We start from the raw sequence: 24,582 nt of genomic DNA on the forward strand, positions 1-24,582 counted from the left end.
TGTAGAAAGTGTAATTGTTTCATTTTAAGTATTTAAATTAACACAGATTAAAAGAAAAAAGGGTTTCATATCAAATATTTTTAATTTAACAGCTACAGAAATTTCATAATATAAACAATAAATTTACATTATATTAAGATATATATATTTATTTCAAGGAATATTTCGCTGTACACTCACTTCTGAACATTCTGTTTATGTACCAAATTTTTATTGCTCTATTTTAATATTTTCAGCAATGTCTAAAAGCTCCAAAATATCACTTTCTTTTTTGTCATTCTCAACTAAAAGCTCATTTGAAATTCTACCTAATTCTTTTTGGCATTTCTGAAACAGAAATAAATTTTAATATCTAACTACAATGTTAAGTCTACATTTGCATACATATGTAAGATATTAAAAGTGTTGCAAAATATACAATTTAAAGATTTTTCAGCTAAATCTTTTGCACACCATACATACTACAATACTTGGGAGAGGGGGAGATTCCTCTATAACATTCTTAAAATTACAAGAAGAAAATAAAGCTATGTTCAAAACAGAAATAATTCTAGCAACAAAAATAGTATTAACATCTGGTTTAGGATTAGGTTTAGTGGTTTATATGGCACACAATCTGGAAAGGTTGTTAGTGCCAGAAGCATGTTGAGATTACACATATAAAACAATGAGGCACAATCACATATTTAAAACAGACATATAAAATCAAGAGAAGTAATAAAATGATGAATATTGAAATGAAGTTAGTCCTCATTTATATGACATGTGAAGCAGGTATAAAATCTTAAAATGTGAGATATTAAAAGTAAATTACATTAAAGCACAAGGGTTATCAAATTCGATAGTTAAAAAACCTATTTCTTTTAAATACTGAAATACATTAGTATTCACCTCTTTCCCAATTATTCGGTCAAGAGACAATTCAAAGTCATTAAAATACTTTAAACAAAGTGTGTTCAAATATAAGCAGTCGATTAAAAAGTGACACACTGCCGGCCTTCAAAAGGTGAGTGACCAATACAAAGACAGGTTAAAATTCTTTCCTCCCTTTGATTTAGTATGGAGTTCCAATACTCAGTTACAGGTTTCATGCTTTGAAGTTTATTGAAGACCTGAGCATCCCTCAATAGCTACCACTTCTCTACGATTTTTCTCTTCACAACCTTCTTAATATCCGTTAGAGGAACATGCTGGCTGCACAAATCAACAGCAGATTTGGCTGCAATGTCTGCCAGTTCATTCCCCTGATACCAACATGGCCAGGAACCCAGCAGTACAGAATTTTGTAACTGCGCTTTTGCAACTTTAATGTTAACTTTAGAATATCTACAACAACAGGACTGTGAGTGCTGGAAGCAGCTTCCAAAAATTTCAAAGCACTGTACGAGTCTGTATAAATTATGAATTTTTCATGGCATAAATTTGATGTGTATAGAAGTACAGAATATATAGCAGGTAGTTCTGATGTTAAGAGTGAGGAAGCATGGTGCAATCTTCTACCCTCCATGTGGCCTCCAATTACAAATGCCATCCCAACAAGAGCAGTTGACTTGGATTCATCTGTATATATGAGAACATAACTGGTATATTTATGCCTGCGCTCAGCAAAAAGTTATCTGTAGACAGTCTCGTTAGTGTTGGATTTCTGTATTTTTCCAAGCTGGAATTTGGAAATGCTGTACAGCTTGGGGGGGGGGGGGTAGATAGAAGACAGAGAGAGTTCCTTAATCAGAGAACTCTTAAAGAAAAAGAAGGCACACAAGATAGTCATGCTTTAAATAAGATTTCACAGATGTTATCAAGCAAAATTAGCTTATTAGGATGGTCAAGTTGAAACGATACAGTAAAAGAGACAATTCCTCACGTCTTAAATGGAGTGTTGGTTCATAACAGTCAACATAAAGATTCTGGACAGGAGATGCCCTGAAAGCTCCAGAACAGATTCGCAAAGCTTGATGATGAACAGGATCTAGTTTTGACAAGACTGATGATCGGGCCAATCCATAAACAACTGACCCATAGTCCAGTTTAGAATGTACAAGTGCTCTGTAAATGTGAAGCATAGAGCAATGCTCTACACCCCAGGAGGTGTTCGTCAAAACTTTTAAAATATTTAGTATTTTTACAGACTTCTTTCTCAGGTTCAAAACATGAAAAAGGTCAAAAACTTAAGTCGATTTTTGGTCGAAAATGACACCTAAAATTTTTCCTTCAGGTGCAGTTGGAATTATCAAACCGTTAAGATAAGTCAGGTTCAGGATGGAGACCCTGCTTTCTACAAAAGTGCACACACACGGTCTTCTATTTCGAAAACGTAAAGCCTTGTTTGTTTTGACCATTCCTGGATCCTGTTCAAAGCAATCCACAATTGCCTCTCTATATGTCTCATGTCTGCCCCTTGACAGCTAATCTGTAGATCGACATATAAAGATCCTAAAATGGGGGAAGGAAGTTCTTTTAATATAGTTTATTTTTAAGCTGAAAAGGGTTAAGCACACAGCTTTCAGGCGCACCCTCTTCCTGTTCAAAAACAGAGCCAATCCTTACTTGAAAAGTTCTAGTGTTCAAGAAATTCTGAATGAAAATTGGTAGGTTGCCGTGCAAGCCACTGTTGTGAAGATCCCCAAGTATACTGTATCTCCATGCCTTATTATAAGATTTCTCAGTGTCAAAGAATTTCTTCTTACAGAAGCTTTTTGAATGGATGTCTCTAAAAGGAGCATGTTATCTATGGTAGTTCTCCCCTTTGGAAACCACATTGATAAGGCAATATAACATTATTCTTTTCCAAGAAGTAGACTAGGCAGCTGTTTACCATTTTTTCAAACAGCTTGCATACGCAACTCATAAGGGCAATTGGCCGACAGTTGCAGGGATTCCTTGGAACTTTCCCTGGCTTAGCAGTAGTAATTACAACAGCTCTCCTCCTTGCACTGGGAAAAGTTCCTCCCACACTCTATTGTAAAGAGTGAGAAGGGCAGTCAGTGACTTATAAAACAGATGCTTCAGCATTTCGTAATTTACACCAGTGGTTATTGCCATTTGCACAACCCATTGCATATTTGTATTAAAAATTGTTTATCATTTTTAAGTATCAAAATTCACGTTATAATCCTTTAATTCTATAATTTAGTGTGAAATTTGGACCTGTTTAAGGGACATTAACTTCATTATGTCTTGCCTTATTTCACTTAGTTTTAACCATAAATTATGATCCACTTTTAATTTTGTTCTGTATTTATTTTTGAAATATAACATGAAAGAAACTCCTTTTTCACACAATTAAGTTGTTCAAAAAGGCAATAATAATTTAGTAGCTTTATTTGAAATGCCTTTAAATTTTTTTCGATTCAGCCAAAAGCTACCAAGTGTGTTATTTTTTAAATCTTCAGTTACAGGCTATTACAGGCAGTTTTTCTATCAATAGTACTTTTCCTTCGGGGTATAAAATTTCAGGTACATTTGAACAAAATGGATTTCTAATTCCATTTTCTTCACAATCCTCGGAAAAATATATGTTGAAATTATTTATCAATGAGAAACAATGATTTTTAATATTCGCTGCTAACTCTTTTATTTTCAAATTATTTTCAATTAGAAAACTTTCTAAAAGGCATAAAAAACTTAGAATATCCAATTCTCTGATTATTAGCTCGAGTTTTTTTATCATTGCAATTATTTCATCTCCAATAGTAAACACTTCGTCTTTGTAATACAAAGTTTAATTCATTTAACTTTCCAAAAATATGCTAAACGCGCCAACCACAATTCACTAAATGAAAAATTTTGCAATTCAAATTTGAATTTCTGATCAAACCTCAAAAAGATGATTTTAAGCTTTGCCTCTTGATAACCACCTTACTTTGGAATATAACAAAAGAGTTTCATATTAACTGCCCATCTCTTGGCATAAAATTTTAAATATTCTTGAATTTAAACCTTGTCTTTTAATACAATTAACAATTTTCACAGCATGATTCAAAATGATTTTTTGGTTTTCAGGGATTGTTTTGGCTACTAAATCTTTACAATGAATGGAGCAGCAAGTAAATTTAGTTTCACGTGCGACTTACTGTATTTGAAAAATAACACCGGAATGTTTTTCTGTTAAAATCCAAGTTTCGTCACTGCATGTGGGAATACACTTATTCCAAGGAATATCATTCTCAGACATAAAATTGTCAATTACTTTGAAAATTTCAGTTGCCGTTGCTCTTTCAAAAGAGATTCACAAAATAAATACTCTTCACCAATTCTATCTTCTTCGAAACGTGTGTAAACTAGTAATTGAACAAAGTTTGTTATATCAGCACTTTCATCCAACTGAAAAGCGAATAAGTTATAGCGAGCACTAGGTTTTATTTTTTGAATAAGTGTCTCTTTCCTGAATTTGTTGATTTACTGTACCATTTGAAAACAATATCTTTAGCTGCTGGTAATGAAAGATGTTCTTCAACAGTGTGAGCCTGCCCAGTCTTTGCAATTTTTAGGCTTACTAGGTAACTAGCCTTCAAAGCTTTTTCACTTGAAGTAACAAAATCTTTCATTACTTGTTTACTAATTTTGTATTCGATAATTTCCTCTTAAAATATTCTTCAAATTTTTAAGCAGACAGCAAATCTACGTAAAAAAATTGTTCTAATTTATAATAGCAAATTTGTGCGAATGTGATCCGGGGAATGATGATGACATAAAAGGTAGACAGGGTAATAAATCGATCAACTCTAAAAGAATTAATGAGCTAATATTATCTTTTCTACAGGAAATTATTTTTTTATTAACTATAACATCAATTTTTCTATTACTAATTTTTAAAACATCATTTATGACAAACTTTGTTATGTCTATGGCTAAACGAATATTTCTGAAAATAAAACGCTTATTTTGCTAAAGTCTATGAGTGGCTGGACCTTGAAAAAAGCTCAGATGGCATGAATTTACAAGTGTTAGAAAAAAAAAAAAAAACTTAAACAGGATGTTGGGGTATTTAATTTTTTAATTTAATAGTTAACAGTTTAATAGTTTTTAATTTAATACTTTGATTCACTGTGTACCACCTATTTTTCTCTTGTGTACCACCAGTGGTACACATACCACCGGCTGAGAACCGCTGATTTACACAATCAAGACCCAGAGAAGACCTATGTGTCTGCAACAAAGCTCTCCTTAATTCAAGCATAGTAAAGCCTCTATAATAAGGCTCATAGTTGGAAGAGTTGAATGCGATGGGATTTCTTTCAGAGTGCTGCTTGAATGAGAGAAATGCAGGTGAATAGTTTCTGCTGGAAGAAACGACAGCAAATGTCTCACCAATAGTATTCACAATTTCTTCTATGGAGCTAATTACTCGGCCATCTTACATCTTATTCCAAAAAGGAAAGTGAGCGGTCTTTATATATTCTGCATGCTTTTCTAACTCTTTCCCAAACTCGCTTACTAGGCGTAGAGGATGTTACTGATGACACATATGAAATCCAGGAATCCCTCTGGCTCTACCTTCTTATTTTTCATGCATTTGCTTTGGCTTTTTTATATGCTATAAGGTTTCGCAGAGTAGAGTATCTATGAAAAATTCCCATGCCTTTTTATGTTTTTCAATGCTTCATGACAGTCATGATTCCACCATGGTTATGAATACTTTAGTATTTTTTCTGATGTTCTAGGGATGGAGAGCATAGCTGCCTGAGTAATAACAGTTGTAACTGCTTCCACTGCATCACTGATAAGCACATCTACCATTTTCTCTCTGAGCTCTGCAGAGGAAGAGAAGAGTTTCCAGTCTGCCCTATCAAGTATAAACATGGGTCTCGACATGGGGTTTGCTCCTCTTCGTACAAGAGATACAAGAATGGGATAATGATCGATGTTGTAAAGATCACTTCCAACACTAAAATTGCAAAATGGCAACAGAGATGGTGAACAGATGGCTAGGTCAAGAGCATGGAATGTCCTTGTAGGTTCATGGAAGTATGTGCCCTGCCATTGTTCAGGAGACAAAGATGATCTTCAATTATCTGCTCAATTTTTCTTCCTCATGAATTGGTGTCTTTGCTTCCCTACAGGGAACTACGGCCATTAAAATCTCCCATTATGATAAATGGCTCATGCAGCTGCACCAAAAGGTCATTTAAATCCTGCTGATCAATCTGCTCATTGAGGCAAATAAAGAGAAACGACTGAAACTGCAATATGAAAATTTACTTGTACAGCGACAACTTGGAGAGATGTCATCAAAGGAAAGGAACTTGATGGATAGTCCAGTGAGAGACCCTCCACCTCCACTGGCAAGCTCACCTGCAAAGTTATTCTTCCTGACGAAACAAAACCTCTAAAGTTTTGCATTATGATCTGGTTTCAGATTTTTCTCTTGTACTGCCAAGCACACAGGATGATAAGTATTGATCATAGCTTTGATGTCAAGGAATTTTCAATGGAAACCACAACAATTCCAGGAGACGAGGGTGGCCTTTATGATTGATGCTTGTTCTTTGGGTGATGCTTTTTAGTTTTGTGCAGAAAGCAGATAGTCCAGTGATATAGTGGATAATCCAGTGAGAGACCCTCCACCTCCACTGGCAAGCTCACCTGAAAAGTTATCCTTCCTGACGAAACAAAACCTCTAAAGTTTTGCATTATGATTTGGTTTCAGATTTTTCTCTTGTACTGCCAAGCACACAGGATGATAAGCATTGATCATAGCTTTGATGTCAAGGAATTTTCAATGGAAACCACAACAATTCCAGGAGACGAGGGTGGCCTTTATGATTGATGCTTGTTCTTTGGGTGATGCTTTTTAGTTTTGTGCAGAAAGCAGATGTTTGGGAACTTCCAGTCCCTCCTCCTCTTCCATACTACCTGAATCCACAGATTCAGAAATCATTCCTTCAAGAGAGCTATTGCTGGGGCTTCTATTTTTTTAACTGTTTTTGGAGGGACATTTTTTGGTTTGCTTGGGCTTGGATTTATTTGGTGAAGTCTCTGTATTTATTGAAGTTTGGGTGGCAACGGTACGTGTTGATTTAATGCCACTGGCATATGATTTATTTGATTGAAGCTGTGTGCTCTGAACTAGTCTTCTGGCTTCAGCATATGAGATGTTCCTAGTGACTTTTGCCGTCTGTACTTCCTTTTGTTTTCCATTTTGGACACGAACGGGAAAATGCTGGGTTGCAATTTATACACAGTGCCACGCATCGGTGCAATTATCGCTATCATGGCCAACCAATGAATATCGAACGCACGTCAGGTTCCCACGACAGGACATATTGGAATGGCCGAAACTCTGGAACTGAAAGCATCACATAGGGTTTGGAATATAAGGTCTTATAGGGCAATTAAGATATCCAGCCTTGATATTCTTCACTAGATCAGGCAACTTGAAGGCCAGGATGACGTGTTTCATGTCAATCAACTGACCTTCCTTACACACATTGATCCACTTTGCAGCACCAACCTTTTGGTCAGCTAACTCGGAAACAAACGCTTCTTCAGGAACAGACAGAAGGTCGACTTCCTAGATTAATTTCTGAGCTCACCAATAAAACAACAAATGTATTTATTTATAACAAAAGAAGACAGCTTTTGCAGCTCACCAGAAGGACTAAAGACAATAAGGAAATGGGAACTATCGTTAGGATTATTTGCATCTGTATGTACTTTTTTAGCAGGTTTTTCAAAAGAACTAGCACTTTGAGCAACCTGACTTCTCAAAAGTCTTTAATTAAATATATTTTAGAATTAGCCATATTGAATAAGGAAATGATTCGGACTTGGCAGCCCACTCACCACTGAGTCCAACAAGGAGACACAGAAATCTGTGCCAGAGATAACTGAATCTATACGCAATTTGAAGCCCCCCACAGTCAGCTCTCCCAAAAGCTTATCACCAAGCCACTGTCCTTAAGGACAAGTGACCAGCCAATTGACACTAGTGGGGACAACTAAGTGCCTCCTGTTTCAATTTAAAGCACAGGCCAAAGCAGTGTGTTGGGGACAGTACCTCATCCCAAATAATTACAGCATGATTCATTTACTATGATATGCTATAACACATTTTTTTTTTTTTTTTTAAGTAAGAGTAATTGAATACTTAAAATTGCCTTATACACATAGCATTTTCAAAATATATTCCATAAGCTATTTGTGAAAGTAACAAACAAGAGACAGTTTTGTTTCTGTGATGGCACTGGCTCAGTAAAGTTATATTCAGAACACATAGAAATTAACGAGAGCAGTCATACAGGATTAAACCTTATGGTAAAAAAAAAAAAAAGAGTGGGAGAAATGGTTGAAGCAGAGGTACATTTTTTTGGGCCTGCTTGTTGAAGGGTATCTGATACTTAAAGGCTTGTTGTCACTTTTAAAGCTTTGAATGGTCTGTAACCTTTTTCCCTCTCTTGTCATTTAGTTATCTATCTGCCTTTATGTCTGGAAGTGAAAGATCCATATCCCCCTCAAAAAAAGAGAGAGAGTAGTCATTACTGCATTAGGGCATTAGGTGTATAAAGAATAACAAGACAGAAAATCTAGTTTTTCAAAAATTTGAACTTTAAATATTTATTTATTACCTTCATTTGTAATTTAGTTTTATGTATTGTTAATTAGAGATTTTGTGTAAACAAGTAAATATATCATTTTATGTAATTTTATGGCAATATTTTATAAAGTATTTTAAATATTAAACCTAAATTTAAACCACAAATATTAAAAAATTTAGTTTTGGACAATATAATGTACATAAAATTTCATTGTTTTCAATCCAACACAGCCATCTATTGCAGTTCTACAGCCATCTACTGCAATTTCGGTTATTAAATCATTTGTTTCTAAAATTTTGTAATAAATTATTAGTGAAAAAAACGGTGATTTATTGAGTCTAAAAATTATGGTTTTTCCTTTGCAGTATTTTAAAAGAATATCTGGATAACTGTAATTTCCTAAAGTTTTAAAATAAAAACATCCTTTTCACATCAACCCTTTCAATAAAATCATCCTTTTTCACATCAACAACTGAAAATCATCTGTATAAGTACGGTCCTCCATTGCTCATATTTATAAAATATGTTTCAGATGTTGTAACATAATACTACTATTATTACTGTAACAACTCTAAACAAGTGTTCAGCTCAGAAAATCCTCAATGAAGGCATCTCTTCCCGTTGGCAATTAGCCCTCATACACTTTGTCATAACCCAACTTAATTTAAATAGGTGTTCAATCATCTTTCAATGGATTCTTTTGTACTAAATTTGCACCAAAATGAAATCTGATACAATGAATTAATTATATGTGTCAAGGATATATATTCAATAATAATAACAGTGGTGTATTTTAAATGTATATGTGTAAGAAATGTAAATTTCATTTACAAAAGTACCAATGATGACTCTGCAATATGTTATTACACTTATTTTCCAATGTCTATTTCTTTTATGTAATAAGGTACTTGTTTAGATAAATGTAACCCAGTGTTTCAAATTTTGCAACTGAAGGTTTTTTCCCAAATTATTTTTAATCTTTTAAAGTCTGAATACTAAAAACTTTGGTAATGACTGGTCTTATTTATTAATGACAGTAATGAGAAATCACATGACATTCTAGTCAAAATTATTAAAGTTTACTGATGATCATTATCAGTTGACAAGATTTATTGCTATTGTTTCATATTATTTTAATGATTTTAACAGCGTTTATTAAATTTATATAAAAATAGCATTTATTGATTACAGTCAGTATTGTCTTATAATGTGCAATCTATTTGAATTTAACGAAATCATAATGCATGATAATTAAGTCACTACAGATGTAGAAATGATATAGAAAATATAATATTGAACACTTTCTGGAATTTCATAACTTTTTTGAATACCTTGTAATTACCTTATTAGAATTTTATTTTGAATGATTTTATTTTAAAATTGCAACAAAACTAAACAGCAGGAAATGCTTATGCATTTTTATATTAATACAGTAATTTAATTAGAAAGCACCTAACAGCAATGGATTCTAATTGATGATGATTAAATGACACCAACATATCAATTAATAAAAGTCTGATGGTGATCACTGACAATTGTTAGCACGTATAACTAAAACTTTATCCCATAACTTTTGGATTGATTATTCATAATGCAAAGCATATTTCTTTTAATTAATTATGAAAAATATTTAACAGTTACCTTCGTCACAAGAAATGCTTTCATGGAGGAACTTCAAACAGAAAATATCCCATGTTTACGAAATGCATGGAGATATGCAAATTCGCATGAAACTAGTTGTTAAGCCTCTGAAAATTGAACCCTGGATGAAACTATCAGAATGGTGTATTTCAACCAGTCAGAATTATATGTTGGAAATATCAGAACTGATTCACATTTAGTAATCAAGTTTATGAATGTACGTTAACACCTTAATTATCACGACTCACCGGTGGATCATGATACATTTGTTTTTGGGGCCTTGTGATCCACCGGTGGTCAAAGCAATGTTCATGCTTGTGGCCATATCTACCACTTGTGGGTCACCTTTTCTATAGTTTGATATGGGAATATAAATTTTTCTGGCCTCCGTGTCACTCTGCTCAAATTACAAACCTATATAATTTCATAATGTATTTGTTACTCGTAAAAATGTACAAGTTCTAAAATTTTGGAAAAAATATTCACTTTGTTTTCTCACAAAATGGTATTCAAAATGTATGAATATGTACTGCAATGTTCTGGGAAGTACAAAGCACTGTTCAAAATGTAAGAAAAAATTTATATAAAAATAGCATTTTGTGTTCTATACATAATAACCTGCATTTATTTTTTTCAAACTTATGAATTAAAAACATGCTTAGATCATGCAGGAGTAACACTCATGCAATTTACTCTTACGTGTGTTGGCAGTCAACTTGTTAAATTATTCTAAAGCTTTTCATTGATTACTTAAAATTTTTAAATGAATATTCCATTGAGTAAATGCAAACAGAAGACATCATTTCCTGGCAGAAGATCAACACAATGGCTTAGACTAATAATTTGACCCAAGTTAAAATTTGAATTGATTGGACAGATAGACATTTTCATGACTTTTCTAATGTACGAATGAAAACCCCAGGCGAACGCCTGGGAAGTACTGGTTAGGATCTGTACCTAGGCAGTCTCAACCACAGGGGCATAATAACAGACTTCACAGAAGGCTTGAGGGCTCTCAGGACAGAGTAAGGCTCGGCAGGGACCGTACTGATACTGCCTTGTCTGCCCTTGCTCTGTGAGGTCGCAACATTGTGGATTGATTCAAAGGCGGGGCGACATTAATTCCAATACGCACCTATTAGGTCGCATTAGGATGGAAGCTGTCCCGTTCCATCAGCGTTGTATGAATGAAAACATAAGCCTCCTTTCCCTTTGAAAACTGACTATAAAGGATGAATTTTCAATGTAGGTATTTGGATTCATTGTAGGTACCATAAGAGCTGCCATGAAACCTGTAGTCACCTTCAATGGGACAACTTCAGTTGTTACATATTGAGCAGTTGAATTCCGCTTTTCTACTGTATCCAGTGCAAGAGGGTCAAAAAGTTACTATCACAACAGCCACATTTACAGACCAGCCTTCCATGTGGTACAAATGTATTGGAAAATTGGTGTTTGGTGAGCCAGGGAGTGATACCTACATATTTGAGTCACAATTATTCATATTTATTCTAACTTAGTTTAGAAACAGGATCCCTGTTTTAGTCTAAGAAACTGATGTAAGGAAAAGTTAACAAAAATATAAAGAAATCCCAAGCAACTTGTGTGCCTTGATGTACAGTTCAAGCTGCATTTTAATTTATCATAATGTTTCATTTAATGTTGTATGTCTGCTGTTTTTGTATTGTAAATGTTAAAATTACTGGCAAATATAAGTGTTAAGTAAATTAAAACTTACATACTTTAAATAATTAAAAATTGCATAGTGTGAATGAGATGCTAGCAAATTAAGAGAAATTTAAGTTAAAAGCAAAAAAAAAAAAAAAACCAGCTGTGTGTATGAATTTAAGGTTAGGCTCTCCAGCCCACACAGATGTTTAAATCATGCATTTGTTAGCACACTAGGTGCAGTTTTGAAAATAAGGTGTTTTTGAGATTTAGTGGGTCTGAATTTCTAACATATAAGATGCTGTGGTAGAGTTGTGCCACTTATACAAAAGATACTGGAAATCATCACAAAACATTTTTACTGCATTGGGAAAGGGATTCTATTGATATAATACATGAGTTTCATGAAAATTAGGACAAATTTAAGTGAAAATTGTAAGATTGTATGAAAAGACTTTTAAATGAAATGTTAAAATAAAGAAAAGTTTAGAAGAGATAATTTAAGTAATGTACTATGTATTAAGTTTTTCTGCTAAAATCTTTTTCCTTCCAGATCTATGGATCAATCAATCAAATTTGTCACATTTAAATTAACAAGGTTTTGTATTTTTAACCTTACTAGCCAACTCAGGAAGGGAAGATCACATTAAGTAGATAAACAATAGAAAGAAATTAAACTCTTAATTTTTAAGAATGTACAAAAATTTCCAAATAGACTTTGAAACAGCTTTTTAACAAATACACAAATATCCAAAGGTTTGAAGAATTTCTTACCTGAGAAGCATCTATGCTCACAAAAGAACAGCTGTCTTTTACTACTGCGCTATGGCTGTAATTTATTGAATAAAGTTTTTTAATATCTTCAGTGGTTTATTTTTATCACACAATAAAGGACAAATAACATACAAGCATAAAATTTTTTAAAGTATTAATTTCATAAGCTATCACTTACACATCTTCTATATCCTCATCACAGGAAAGTGTTATCTCAGGAATGTGATTTGCCTGTGTGCACTTTCCAATAAGTCGACCAAGAAGACTAAGTTCTTCCACAGCTTGAAAATTCTCTGATCCCTTGAAGTGAAAAATATACGTATTTTAGAAGACAAATAAATTTAATCACATAATGTATACATTAAAGAAATGTTTTCTAAATCATACATTACGCTGAATGTTATCCATGATAGAAACAGACTGTGACAAGATGGATTTTGATGCCTTTCTTTGGTGCTCAGCAGTTGACTTATCATAGCTGTGCAACATTCAATCCAGTTAAAATTAGTTTACAAACAAAATATTTCTAAATTTATATACTAAAATGTGCAAGAATATTATAAAAAACAAGCAAAATGTTTTGTCTATTAAATTTATTTTATATAAATCCTTTAATCCTCTGCATAACCACTTTCATCCAGTCATGAGATTTACTGTCACTTACCTTGTAATACCTTTCCATTACCTTGTATTTAAAGTATGCTAAACCTTCTCTAAGATGATCACCCACAGCTCTGGACAGTTTTATTCTTGAGTGGAGGTGATCATCTTAAAGAAGCCAACATTCATTAATGATACTTATCGATCTGCATAATGATTTTAACCTATTCAAGACATCTGAAGTGCGATTAAAAAAGTACTGCATTGGAAGTGTAATATGTCAGTTTAAGAAAAAATACTGAAGGGCAAGCATACTATGTCAGTTTATTAATGCTGCTATATTAATAAAATTATGAATTGATTACATAGATAAAGACAATTATTAAAATTAATTACTTCTTACATAGATTTTTTTAATAATTTATGTAAATAATGTTTTAAATTATAGAAAGAAATCTTTCATAATAAACAAAAGCAAAATTAAATAAAACTAAATCTGAAGCTTTGTGTATCAATTTGAAAGCTGTTCACTATTTATTAAAATCATCCCCTTGAATATTGACAAACCTCTTAGACACAAACTACTAACAATACCCTCAGTAACTTTTAATCCTATTTCAAAATGTAAAATTTTTATTTAATACTATTTCAAAATTTAAAATTTTTATTTTTTTTATTTGCAAACATTTTAATCTTAACACTTAAGATTGATGAAGTTTTTTTTTAAAAATAAGTAACAACATACTATATTGAACTATTGACTACTTTAAAATCACTGCGACTAATTTACTATCATGGAAAATAAAAAAGAAATTCCTTCAGCACTGATTTATCACACACCACCTACTCAGACAGAAATGCAATCATTTATATCAACAATACAGAAGGATATTAAATCACTTAACTGTTTCATAATATAAAGCATTCCTAGGGTGACAAATTACATGACATTGAACATTCTTATCTGCTTCACACCACATTCACTTAAAAAAAAAGTATCGAGTTCACAATTAATTATTTTGCTCCATAAAACTAGTTTTGCTGTTTTCACAACCAGAAATTTAACTGACTTATGTAGCACATAAAGAATACTTCAGTTTAATAGCAAACTAATGCATTTTGTTGGTTGCTGGACTACTTATTTGATAATCTTGTTTACATTAGACAGTAGTTGCAGAGAAAAATACTATTACTAGTATCTATGTTAATTTATTCTCTAAGAAATACTCGTTAATTTTTAGAGTACTTTCTTTAATGATCTAAATATCATTCTAATTAAATAGAAATATGGTAAAGGCTATGTCAGTTTAATGATGTGTACTCGTGTAAAAATTTTTAATGAAAGAAAACTATTACCTTCACATTATTAACAATAATCAACAAACCTTTTTCACTATAATTTGCACAGTACATTATGTGAAATGAATAACCGCTGCCGTAACTGAATACCTATAACACGTTTTCGCCTTAATACCTGAATTTCTTCCTTTTGATCTGTAGAGTCATTAGATTATTTTGAAGCAGGAGTACATGAAAGATGAGCAATGCCTTTGCCAGAACTGGAACCTGGATCTCTCGAATACGCTCGGAGTATGCTACCATTGTACCACGAAGGTATGCTGAAGGAGGGAGAAAATGCATTATAGGTCTAATGCTGGTTCTTAGGTTTCCAATCCTTTGATTTTTTTTTTCTTTTTTTCTTTCAGAGAATAGAATTTTAAGACACACTTTTTCAAAGTTCATCTTTTGTGAAAATTAATTGTGTGAATTTTAGTACATTAAGTATTTACTAATTTTTAAGTAGAAGTGAAATTCTAGAGTTAATGACAATTTAAGGAATAATCTTCGTATGAGAATTTTGCGATTTACAGAAAGCAGGCATCTGCAAACCCTTAAACCTACCCCAATCTTACTATTTAAATGGTGTAGTGTTTTAGGAGTAGAGTTACAGAGGGGAAGAGGTGAGGTTGGATAGAAAAGAAAAATTAACTGAATAATTGATCAGTATTTATGCAATGAAATTATATTTTAAAAATTCTGAAGTTTACCATAATATTCAAATTTTTCTCAGCTACCACCAATACAAGTGATATTGTTAAAACTTCGTCATACATAAAAATTTTTTTCAAAATACAATGAATCAAACCATTTGCACTACAAAAGATTTTATATTGTTGGTGAGAGCAATAATAAAAAGTTCATACGATAAACTGAGTTCTCTCAATTTAATCATTACATCGAGTTGATTTTATTTACATAGCTGTTTACTATTTGTTATTCAAAATTTTTATTATTCATAGCAGAAGATAATTCCAATCTAATTGTATTACGTGTAATGAAAACATCAGGTGTTGAAAATAATTATGAACTTTGCTATATCTGAAGAAATCAGATTTATAATACATAATGTTTGCATGAAATATTGCTTTGGTACATTCCTCCTATACTTGGGGGAAAATTTGCTTATGTCTGGTATGTGAGTTTGTTACAAACGTCTTCATTTCTTGATATAAATGTAACATTTCAAGGTTAACAAGGAACTCAGATATATTAATTTATCAATACTTAATTTAAAGCAATATGTTCTCGCTCTTGAATTTTACATACATGTTCTTTCCAAGCACTGTGCCCCTATCACCATCAAAAGCAAGGCTGTGGAGAGGGAAATAACTCATTTGCTTCTTTCCATGTGAAATGCCTTCAGTATCTTCAACTGAAACTTCCCTACAAGCATCACAAATACACTAAACTAAAATCATCAACTATACGGAAAAAAAAAAATTATATTATTTGGCATAAAAATACTAACATCCTGCATGCAGAGATTTAATTAAAAGCAGATCATATTAACTTTAGATAACAAAACAATTACATGAAACTTAACCTTGTAGATGCTATATGTTATAAATTATAAAATGGTTGAAATTACTGATAATAATCTAGTTCTCCGATGGAAGTTTCAAAGTTACAAATTTTGGTTAGATTGAATGCAAACATATTAAAAGGAGTTTAACCATTACATGACAAAAGTGTTTTTAAGAAAAGAATTAAAGTTTTGCACATAAATATGTTAGCCTTGAATAAGCTCACAAGCATCAACAAATTGTTTCATAAATTATTTATTCAAGTACATTAAAAATTTAATAAAAATATACTGCAATTTAAATAAATCAAGTTAGTAACTTAACAAGTTTTTAATTTGCTGCAAAAAAATTTTTAACTGTTTCTAATACCCAAGTTACAAGTTTGCTCATTTCCTGCTTTCACCTCTTCTCCCTCACCTAATTTAAAATATTTATTGAACAGAAGTATACGCAAGCTAAACTATGCCTAGCTAATCATAGAAATAAAAAAAAAAAAAAAAAACAGAATTTAACGAAATTTAAAATTTCTGTAACAAAAAATGCTTCTCTCAAGTAAAACTGCATAAAATCTCAAGTAAACTGTATATTGAACATTGAATTATTCTTGCATTTTAAAAACTCACTTTATACTAAACACAGAAAAAAAAGCAACTTCCGCAGTGCTGCTTTTAATTTCAGGTCATATACATGGGTCCAATAAAATGATTTCAATATGCAGAAGCAGAAGAATGCATTAACTTACGGTTACATTAACTTACAAAGGGAGAGTGCATAAGCTTTCTAAGGAAAAGTGGACTGTATTTATGTCACACACAGCCTGCTCAACCGCCAGGATTTGAAAAACTGATTGAACTACTGGTGCTCAATAGTTTTATACACTTGGTGCTAACTCTGAGAAGTAGCCAAGAGGTTATACAGTCAAAAGTCTTTAATCCGGATGTCCATAATCCGGAATGATCTATAATCCGGACCTCAAAGCTTTAAACTTTCTGCGCATGCGTAAACGCATTAATGCGTTTACGCATGCGCATATGCGTTTACACGAGCGCATAATACCTTTCTGCATGAGTATAATACGTTTACACATGCGCTTTTAATGTATAACAGACAGTATAAGCTAAGCTAAAATTATCTAATTATCTATTTCAGTTAATGTTGCAGATTCCGTTGTTCCTTAATCTTCAAACTGGATCCGGCTTATTATTTTTTGCAGACTGTTAGAGCAATTTTATAAAAGTAAGCTTGAACTTTTGATTATGTCAAAAAGAATTTCCGATTCTGGAGCTGTCAAAAGATCTACAAAGCGAAAGCATGTTTCGATGTCCATCAAACAAAAATTGGAATTGCTGCAAAAACTGGATAAAGGCATATTCTTTGTTTCTCTGACCATTCCGAAATCTGTTACGTCCATCAAACAAAAAGTGGAATTGCTGCGAAAAATGGATAAAGCCATATCCTTTGTTTCTCTAACCATTCCAAAATCTGTTTATCAGTTTCACGCTGCTCTGCCGGGGAGGAACGTCGCAGCGCGCAATGAACTGGAAGTTGATCTGTCAGCACTATCCTTATCTTCAGGGCAGGTGTTTTTATTTTATTTGTCTTCTAATTCCTTACTAAATGTAATATTTCATCTCAATGTACTCCGTCTTTGATATGATTTAAATCAAATTCCTCGTCATTATAAATATCTCGAATACACATCAAATAGTTTTCTGGTTGCAATTTTCTAATTTCGACTATGCGTAATGTATGCTTTACGCAGGCGCGCGTTGAAAGAAATGTTTAACCCTTTGGGTATGGATTTATTTGAGAAAATCTTTGCATGTGGAATGGATATAATTTTTGGTTGCTTGGAGTAGAATGTAAAAGCAGCACGTAAAACGTAAAACAGCACGTTTACGTAAAAATTTATTTCTAAAATATTGGTGACATATGTAGTATTAAGATATGTTCAAGTAATTATAATTGCAAAACAAAAATAAATTAATGACAATAAAATAAAACTAAATTAAATAAATTCAAGCTATAACAAAAAACCAATTACTAATAATTATGCAGAGTGTGATATTTTTCAAAGCAAATAAGTAAATACAGTGCTACTTTGCATTGTTTGCACTGCCACATAGTCTCTTTCCTAATATTATGCTTATAACAAACACGGCACCTTTTTCCAGGGTGTTGCTTGGACTTAGTTGACGGAATGTTCTCAGGAAAGCGTGCCCAATTTTTCGCTGCCAAACGAAATGGTGTATAGCTACTTGACGGGCGTCCAGGACGTTTATAATTTGGCAATGACAATTGCTCCAGCAATTCTTCGACAATAGCTAAAGGAAAGGAAGTAATGCCTGCCTTGGTTGTGCAGTTGATTTTAGAATATAAAACATTAGCATTATAAAAGGCCATATCTATTAGATAAAAAAACATTTTCTTATAACCCTTTACAAATTTTCTCATAACTGAGAAGCACGCTAGCAATTGGTCTTGTTTATCAACGCACCCCATACCTTTATTATACTCAGGCACAGACGCCGGTTTTATAATATTTTCGCTACCGCCGCCTTCATTTTTTCTCCTTTTGCCTGTGTTTATCAAATTAGCATTTGAATGTTTCGTGCTAAGTATGTGAATCATCCGCTCCTAGAGAAAACAAGTGAATGACGTCTCTCAGACGTCAAATGTACCCAAGAGTTTAATATTTGGTTTGACGTCATAGACACGTCATCCGCTCCTAGGGGGAAAAAGGTGAATGACGTGTCTCAGACGTCAAATGTACCCAAGGGGTTAATAAAGTAAACAAATAAATATTAAGCTTTTTTTGTAAATTTTGATACCCTTTAGATCATAATTGCTCTTTATTTCATAAATTACGGTTTCATATTTTTCATTTTATAATTTCTGCATGCCATCTTACCAGATTTAAACTGATGATCTATGATCCGGAAAAACCGATAATCCGGAATCGCGGAAGTCCCGACGAGTCCGGATTAAAGACTTTTGACTGTAGTCACAAGATGCTGCCATTCCCTCTATGTGGTTGTACAAAACTGACTGTGAGAAAGTTTTGGTTTTTCTTGTGCAACATTAATAAATTGCATTTTTTATTTTTTGGACATTATGTTTAATTTTGTTTTTAATAACTTTTAGAAGCTTTTCTTTATCTGGATCTTAGAAGTGGTGTTAATTTTTAACTCTTCAATGGTGTAGGCAATGAAACATTTTTATATGTTATGGATAAGGGCTAAATGATGATCCATAATTAACTTTAATAGTTGATATGTATGTAATTTTAGCCACTTCAAATCAAAATAAACAACACACTAACCATAAACAAAAAGTTTCAATTTCACTGTAAACAACTTCCCTTCATGTATCGAAGTTTAAAATACACTCATGTCCATAAATTAAGGATAATTCGGAGTCACGTGGAAATCGAACTCTAAAATAAATATATCACCTGTAAAATCACTACACACATCTTCAAGAATCATATGCAAAATTCAGGAAGTAACCAGATGACACAGATGGTATGTTACAATGACGAGAGAGTAAGAGAGTGATATATAAGGAATACAGGCAAAGAAGTAAAATTGTTCGCAGGCGCTTCATAAGCATTTCAATGCAATAACCAAATAGTTATGACACAAAGGACGCATCTGGATAATTTTTTACGTGGTAGAATTATCGGCCGTCTGGAATGTGGGCGTACCCAACTGGAAGTATCAAACGAACTTAGAATTGCCCAGAGTGTCATCTCCAGGCTTTGGCAACGATTCCAAGATGATGGTAATGTGAGTAGACGTTACAGTATAGGTCGCCTCAGAGTTACAACGCCGAATGAGGACCGTTATTTGGCAGTTACTGCCAAAAGAAACAGGCAGAGCACAGCCTCAGACCTGTCTAGTCAGCTCTCTTCAGCCACTGGTAGGACGGACAATTTCAAGGCAGACCGTGTACAGACGCTTAGGGCAGATTGGTTTATATGCTCGTAGACCTGTCAGATGCGTTCCACTTACTGCAACTCACTGTTGCCTGCGGTTAGCCTGGAGTAGAGAGCATGCATTGTGGACACCGTAACAGTGGGCTTGTGTGATGTTTTCCGACGAGTCCAGGTTTAGCTTGCAGTCTGATTCTCACCGAACTTTCATATGGAGAGCTCCAGGTACCCGTTACCACCAAGAAAACATCATTGAATGACACCGCTACAGTGCTGCAGGAGTGCATTTGAGGTGGAATTATTCTGGGTTCCAGAACTGACCTGCATGTTCAAATTGGAACCATGACAAGCCAAATCTACCCGGACATCATTCTGGAACAACATGTACGTTTGTTTCGGGGTGCCATGGGCGGACAATTTGTGTTTATGGATGACAACGCCCGTTCTCACCGTGCAAACATCGTAAGCGAATGTCTTCAATCGGAGGATATCACCCGTATGGACTGGCCAGCATTCTCACCGGACTTGAATCCAGTAGAGCACGTGTGGGACAGGCTTGGCCGACGAGTTGCAGCCTGTCAACCTCCTCCTACATGCCTACCAGAACTTCAGAGAGCATTGCGTTTTGAGTGGTGTAATATCCCCCAAGATCAGATCGATAATTTGATACTCAGCATGCCTGGGCGTTGTACGGACTGTATTGCATCGTCTGGGAGACATACAATGTATTAAGAATCATACCAACCATGTAATACTGGTTTCTTGTAAATAGGTTTTAATTGTAATTTGCTCCAGGAAGAAAACAATCGCTAATTTTTTTAATAATATCAAACATATAGCATCTTTTTCTGCTCTTTACCTTTTGTTTAATTAATAAGCTTTACAAATAAGCCAAATTTGTTTTGCTTGTAACTCTTCCTTTGCCTGATTTTGCATTAGCCTTAATTTATGGACATGAGTGTACCTTTCAAAGTGATGTTGTGTGACTCTTCAAAAAGGATCTTTTTTAACTTACTACCACCTGCACCATGTAACATTTTCATATGATATAGATAAGTGCTAAATGATGATTACAGGATCTAAAACATCCGCTTATTCTGCATCGCCACTCTAATATTCTATAGACAGTTATGGTTAACAATAATAATATAGTAGTTACATATATAGCATATATATAAATGTATTTATTATTAACTATAATGGCAATACAGAATATTAGAGTAGCAGTGTAGAATAAACGATGCTTTAGCAGATCACGTAATCACCATTTAGTACTTATCCATAGCATATAAAAATGATACATGGTACAGTCGGTAGTAGGTTAAAATATAATCTTTTTAAAGAACCACACAGAGTCACTTTTGAATAAAGATATTCTAAACTTGAAACATGAAGGGAAGTTGTTTACAGTGACATCGAAACTTTTCATCCCTGGTGAGCACGTTATTTTCATTTGAAGTGTTGAAAAATATGCATATATAAACTGTTTAAAGTCTTAAATTAAATATGGATGGATTAAAGCCAGCAAATAATCTAAATTTTGAAAGCAATTTAAGCAAAACTTGGAAGAAGTGGAAAAAATATACCAAATTTACATGTTAGCATCTGGTGGTAATAGTAAATCACATGAAATTAAAGTAGCTATTTTATTCGATATTATTGGTGAAGAAGCACTTGAAAAATTTAATACTTTAATTTAACTGAAGAAGATAAGATGTTGACAAAGTAATTGAAGCTTTCAAAAATTACTGCATACTGAAAGCAAATGAAAGTGTTGATAGACGTATATTTTTCTGTTGAATGCAGCATGCAGGTGAATCGTTTGATGACTTTTTAACAGAGTTAAAGAAATTAAGTAGAAACTTTTAATTTTAGTAAGTGGAATTTCAAATAAAAATCTTTAAAGATAGGCTGTTAAAGAAAGATCAGTTAAATGGAGAAATGTATTAAAATGTGTAAAGCTTCTGAATTAACAGAACTTCAGATGAAATCTTTAACCGAAAGAAATAAAATACAAGTGATAGAGCGGAATAAAATTTCCCCTTCAGAAGAAAAAATTAAATCACGAAAGAAAAAAATACTGTGTAAGATTAAAGCAACAAAGTATTAAATCACCTTCAATATATTATAATATAATTCATGGAAATATGTTCAATAATCAAAAACTATGTAGAAAATGTGGAACTTTTCACAAGTTATATAAACTGTTCTGCTTATAAGATTTGTTTATACTGTAAAAAGAAAAATCACTTTCCTAAAATGAGCACTAATAAAAATGTTAAATGTCGTACAGAATAATTTAGAGCACGAGTTACATTATAATGATAATGAATATATTTTGGGATTAGCAGAAGATAAAAATCAATTTTCTAAAAATAGAACAGAACGGTTTGAAAAACTGAAAGTAAACATATCAAAATATTTATTTGTCAAGTTGGATACTGATGCTCAATGTAATGTGTTACCATTGCTTAAATTAACTTTAAGAGAGAAATGCTCAACTGAATCAAAAGTCACTTTAAATAAATACGATGGTTCTAAAATTGATGTAGTTGGAAAATGTAAGTTCTTATGAGAAACATCTAAAGGTGATACAGATGAAGTAGAATTTCAAGTAGTTGCATGTGATAAAACTGTTCCAGCTATTTTAGGTTTACCTATATTACAAAAATTAAATGTAGTACAAAGGATTTGTATAGCAAACCCTGAATTTAATGAAAAGTCACCAGAATCATTAAATGGGTATCAAGATTTATTTAGAGGAATTGGGAATTTAATTGGCTATACCTGTAACATTAAATTAAAACCAGAAGCTATTGGTAAAATAGAGTCCTGTAAGAAAATTCCGCTTAGTTTATCAAATCTATTAAAAAAGGAACTGGCAAGAATGGAAAAAGATTATATTATAAAGTTAATTAACCTACATAATTTGTGAATTCATTAGCTGTAGTAAGAAAAAAAGATCATTAAGAGTGTGTTTAGATCCTGAGTACCTTAACTAAAATATACTGAGAAAAGATTATCACATACCGACCTTCGAAGAAATTTCACCTCAAATAACAAATGCGAAGATGTTTAGTATTTTAGATGCAAACAAAGCATTTTGGCAAATTAAACTGTCAGATTCAAATTGTGAATTAAAATTAACTTTTTGCGAAATTTTTAATTATACACAAAGAGTTCAAATATATATAGATGGCTTATTAGTTTCAGGAAAAGATTTTAAAAAAAAAACCCATGATTTGAGATTAAAGAAGGTGTTGGAAAGAGCCAGAGAAAAGAATGTTAAATTTAATTTAAATGTAATTTGGGCTAAATGAGGTTAAATATATGGGACATATATTTTCTACAGATGGTTTAAAACTAGATAAAGACAAAATTAAGGGAAGTCTAGATATAAAACCACCAAAAAATGTCAAGGAATTAGGAATCTTCATAGGAATGATTGATTATATGCGTTTCTAGATTTATACCTAATGTATCAGAACTGACATCATGTTTAAGAGATTTGTTGAAAAAACAGGTTATCTGGAACTGGAATGCAGTACATGAAAAAGCATTTAGAAGATTAAAAGATGTCTTAGTAAATAGTCAGCTTTACAGTATTATGATATAAACATGCCAGTAGTTTTATCTGTAAATGCATCTCAAGAAGGACTAGGAGCAGGCTTACTCCAAAATAAGCATATGCATCTAAGCATATGCCATCTAAGCACATGACCAGTAGCATATGCATCTAAGGCACTAACAGATACACAGAAGAATTATGCTCAAATTGAAAAAGAAATTTTAGCTATTTTATTTGCACGTGAGAAATTTCACCAGTATATATTTGGAAAATATTTTACAGTTGAATGTGACTATAAACTATTGGAATCAGTTTTCAAGAAGTCATTAATAAATGACCCGCAAGATTACAAAGAATGTGTGTAAGATTACAGCCATATCAGTTTGAGGTAAAATATAAACCAGAAAAAGAACTTTTTATAGCAGATGCCTCATCAAGCTCATTTACTGATAAAGGATGTGATTACTCCAAAGGAGACACAGAAGCCCATGTTGGGACTGGTTATAGAATGTATACCAGCATCTAAAAACAAAATGGAAATTTTACAGTTGGAAACAGAGAAAGATGAAGAACTACAAGTTTTAAGAAAATTAATTAAAACTGGATGGCGAGATGAAACGTATGGTTCGAGAACTGGAAAAAGCATATTTTAACTTCAGGGAACTATCAGAAGCATATGGATTAATATTTAAAAATTCCTGGGGCACATCGCAGCAAACCACCAACATCAAAGTTAAGAGCAGATATTCATGGCAAGAAGATTATGCTGTGCATTTGGTGGGATGGAAGCTGTGTGGTGTACATGAACTGCAGCAACTGTTGGTTGTTTAATGCTGAGAAGCACAATTATTCAATTTGAATCATGCACTTAAAGACAAATGCCCACAGTATGCTCACAGACATGACAAAGTAATTCTGCTTCATGAAAATGCCAAACCACAAGTTGGAAACCGAGTGAATGAAACCTTGAAGGGACTTCGATGTGATGTCTTACTC

General features: G+C 32.9%; 1 protein-coding gene across 3 annotated transcripts in view; it reads right to left on the bottom strand.

The window, feature by feature from the left end:
* OSCP1 (Organic solute carrier partner 1) overlaps nucleotides 1–24,582 on the bottom strand; it is a 56,542-nt gene that overhangs the window by 10,478 nt on the left and 21,482 nt on the right. For all 3 annotated transcript variants that reach the window (XM_035367106.2, XM_035367107.2, XM_035367105.2), the window contains 5 exons: nucleotides 15,828–15,944; nucleotides 13,008–13,098; nucleotides 12,799–12,920; nucleotides 12,621–12,675; nucleotides 181–327 (listed from right to left, as the gene is read on the bottom strand). In XM_035367106.2, coding sequence (XP_035222997.1) covers nucleotides 211–327; nucleotides 12,621–12,675; nucleotides 12,799–12,920; nucleotides 13,008–13,098; nucleotides 15,828–15,944 — 502 coding nt within the window. In that variant the 3' untranslated portion in view covers nucleotides 181–210. The remainder of the gene's footprint in view (nucleotides 1–180; nucleotides 328–12,620; nucleotides 12,676–12,798; nucleotides 12,921–13,007; nucleotides 13,099–15,827; nucleotides 15,945–24,582) is intronic.

Source organism: Stegodyphus dumicola, chromosome X2 (genome assembly GCF_044657685.1).
Source record: "Stegodyphus dumicola isolate Sdum_Otavi_A_Nest chromosome X2, ASM4465768v1".
Classification (NCBI taxonomy): domain Eukaryota; kingdom Metazoa; phylum Arthropoda; class Arachnida; order Araneae; family Eresidae; genus Stegodyphus; species Stegodyphus dumicola.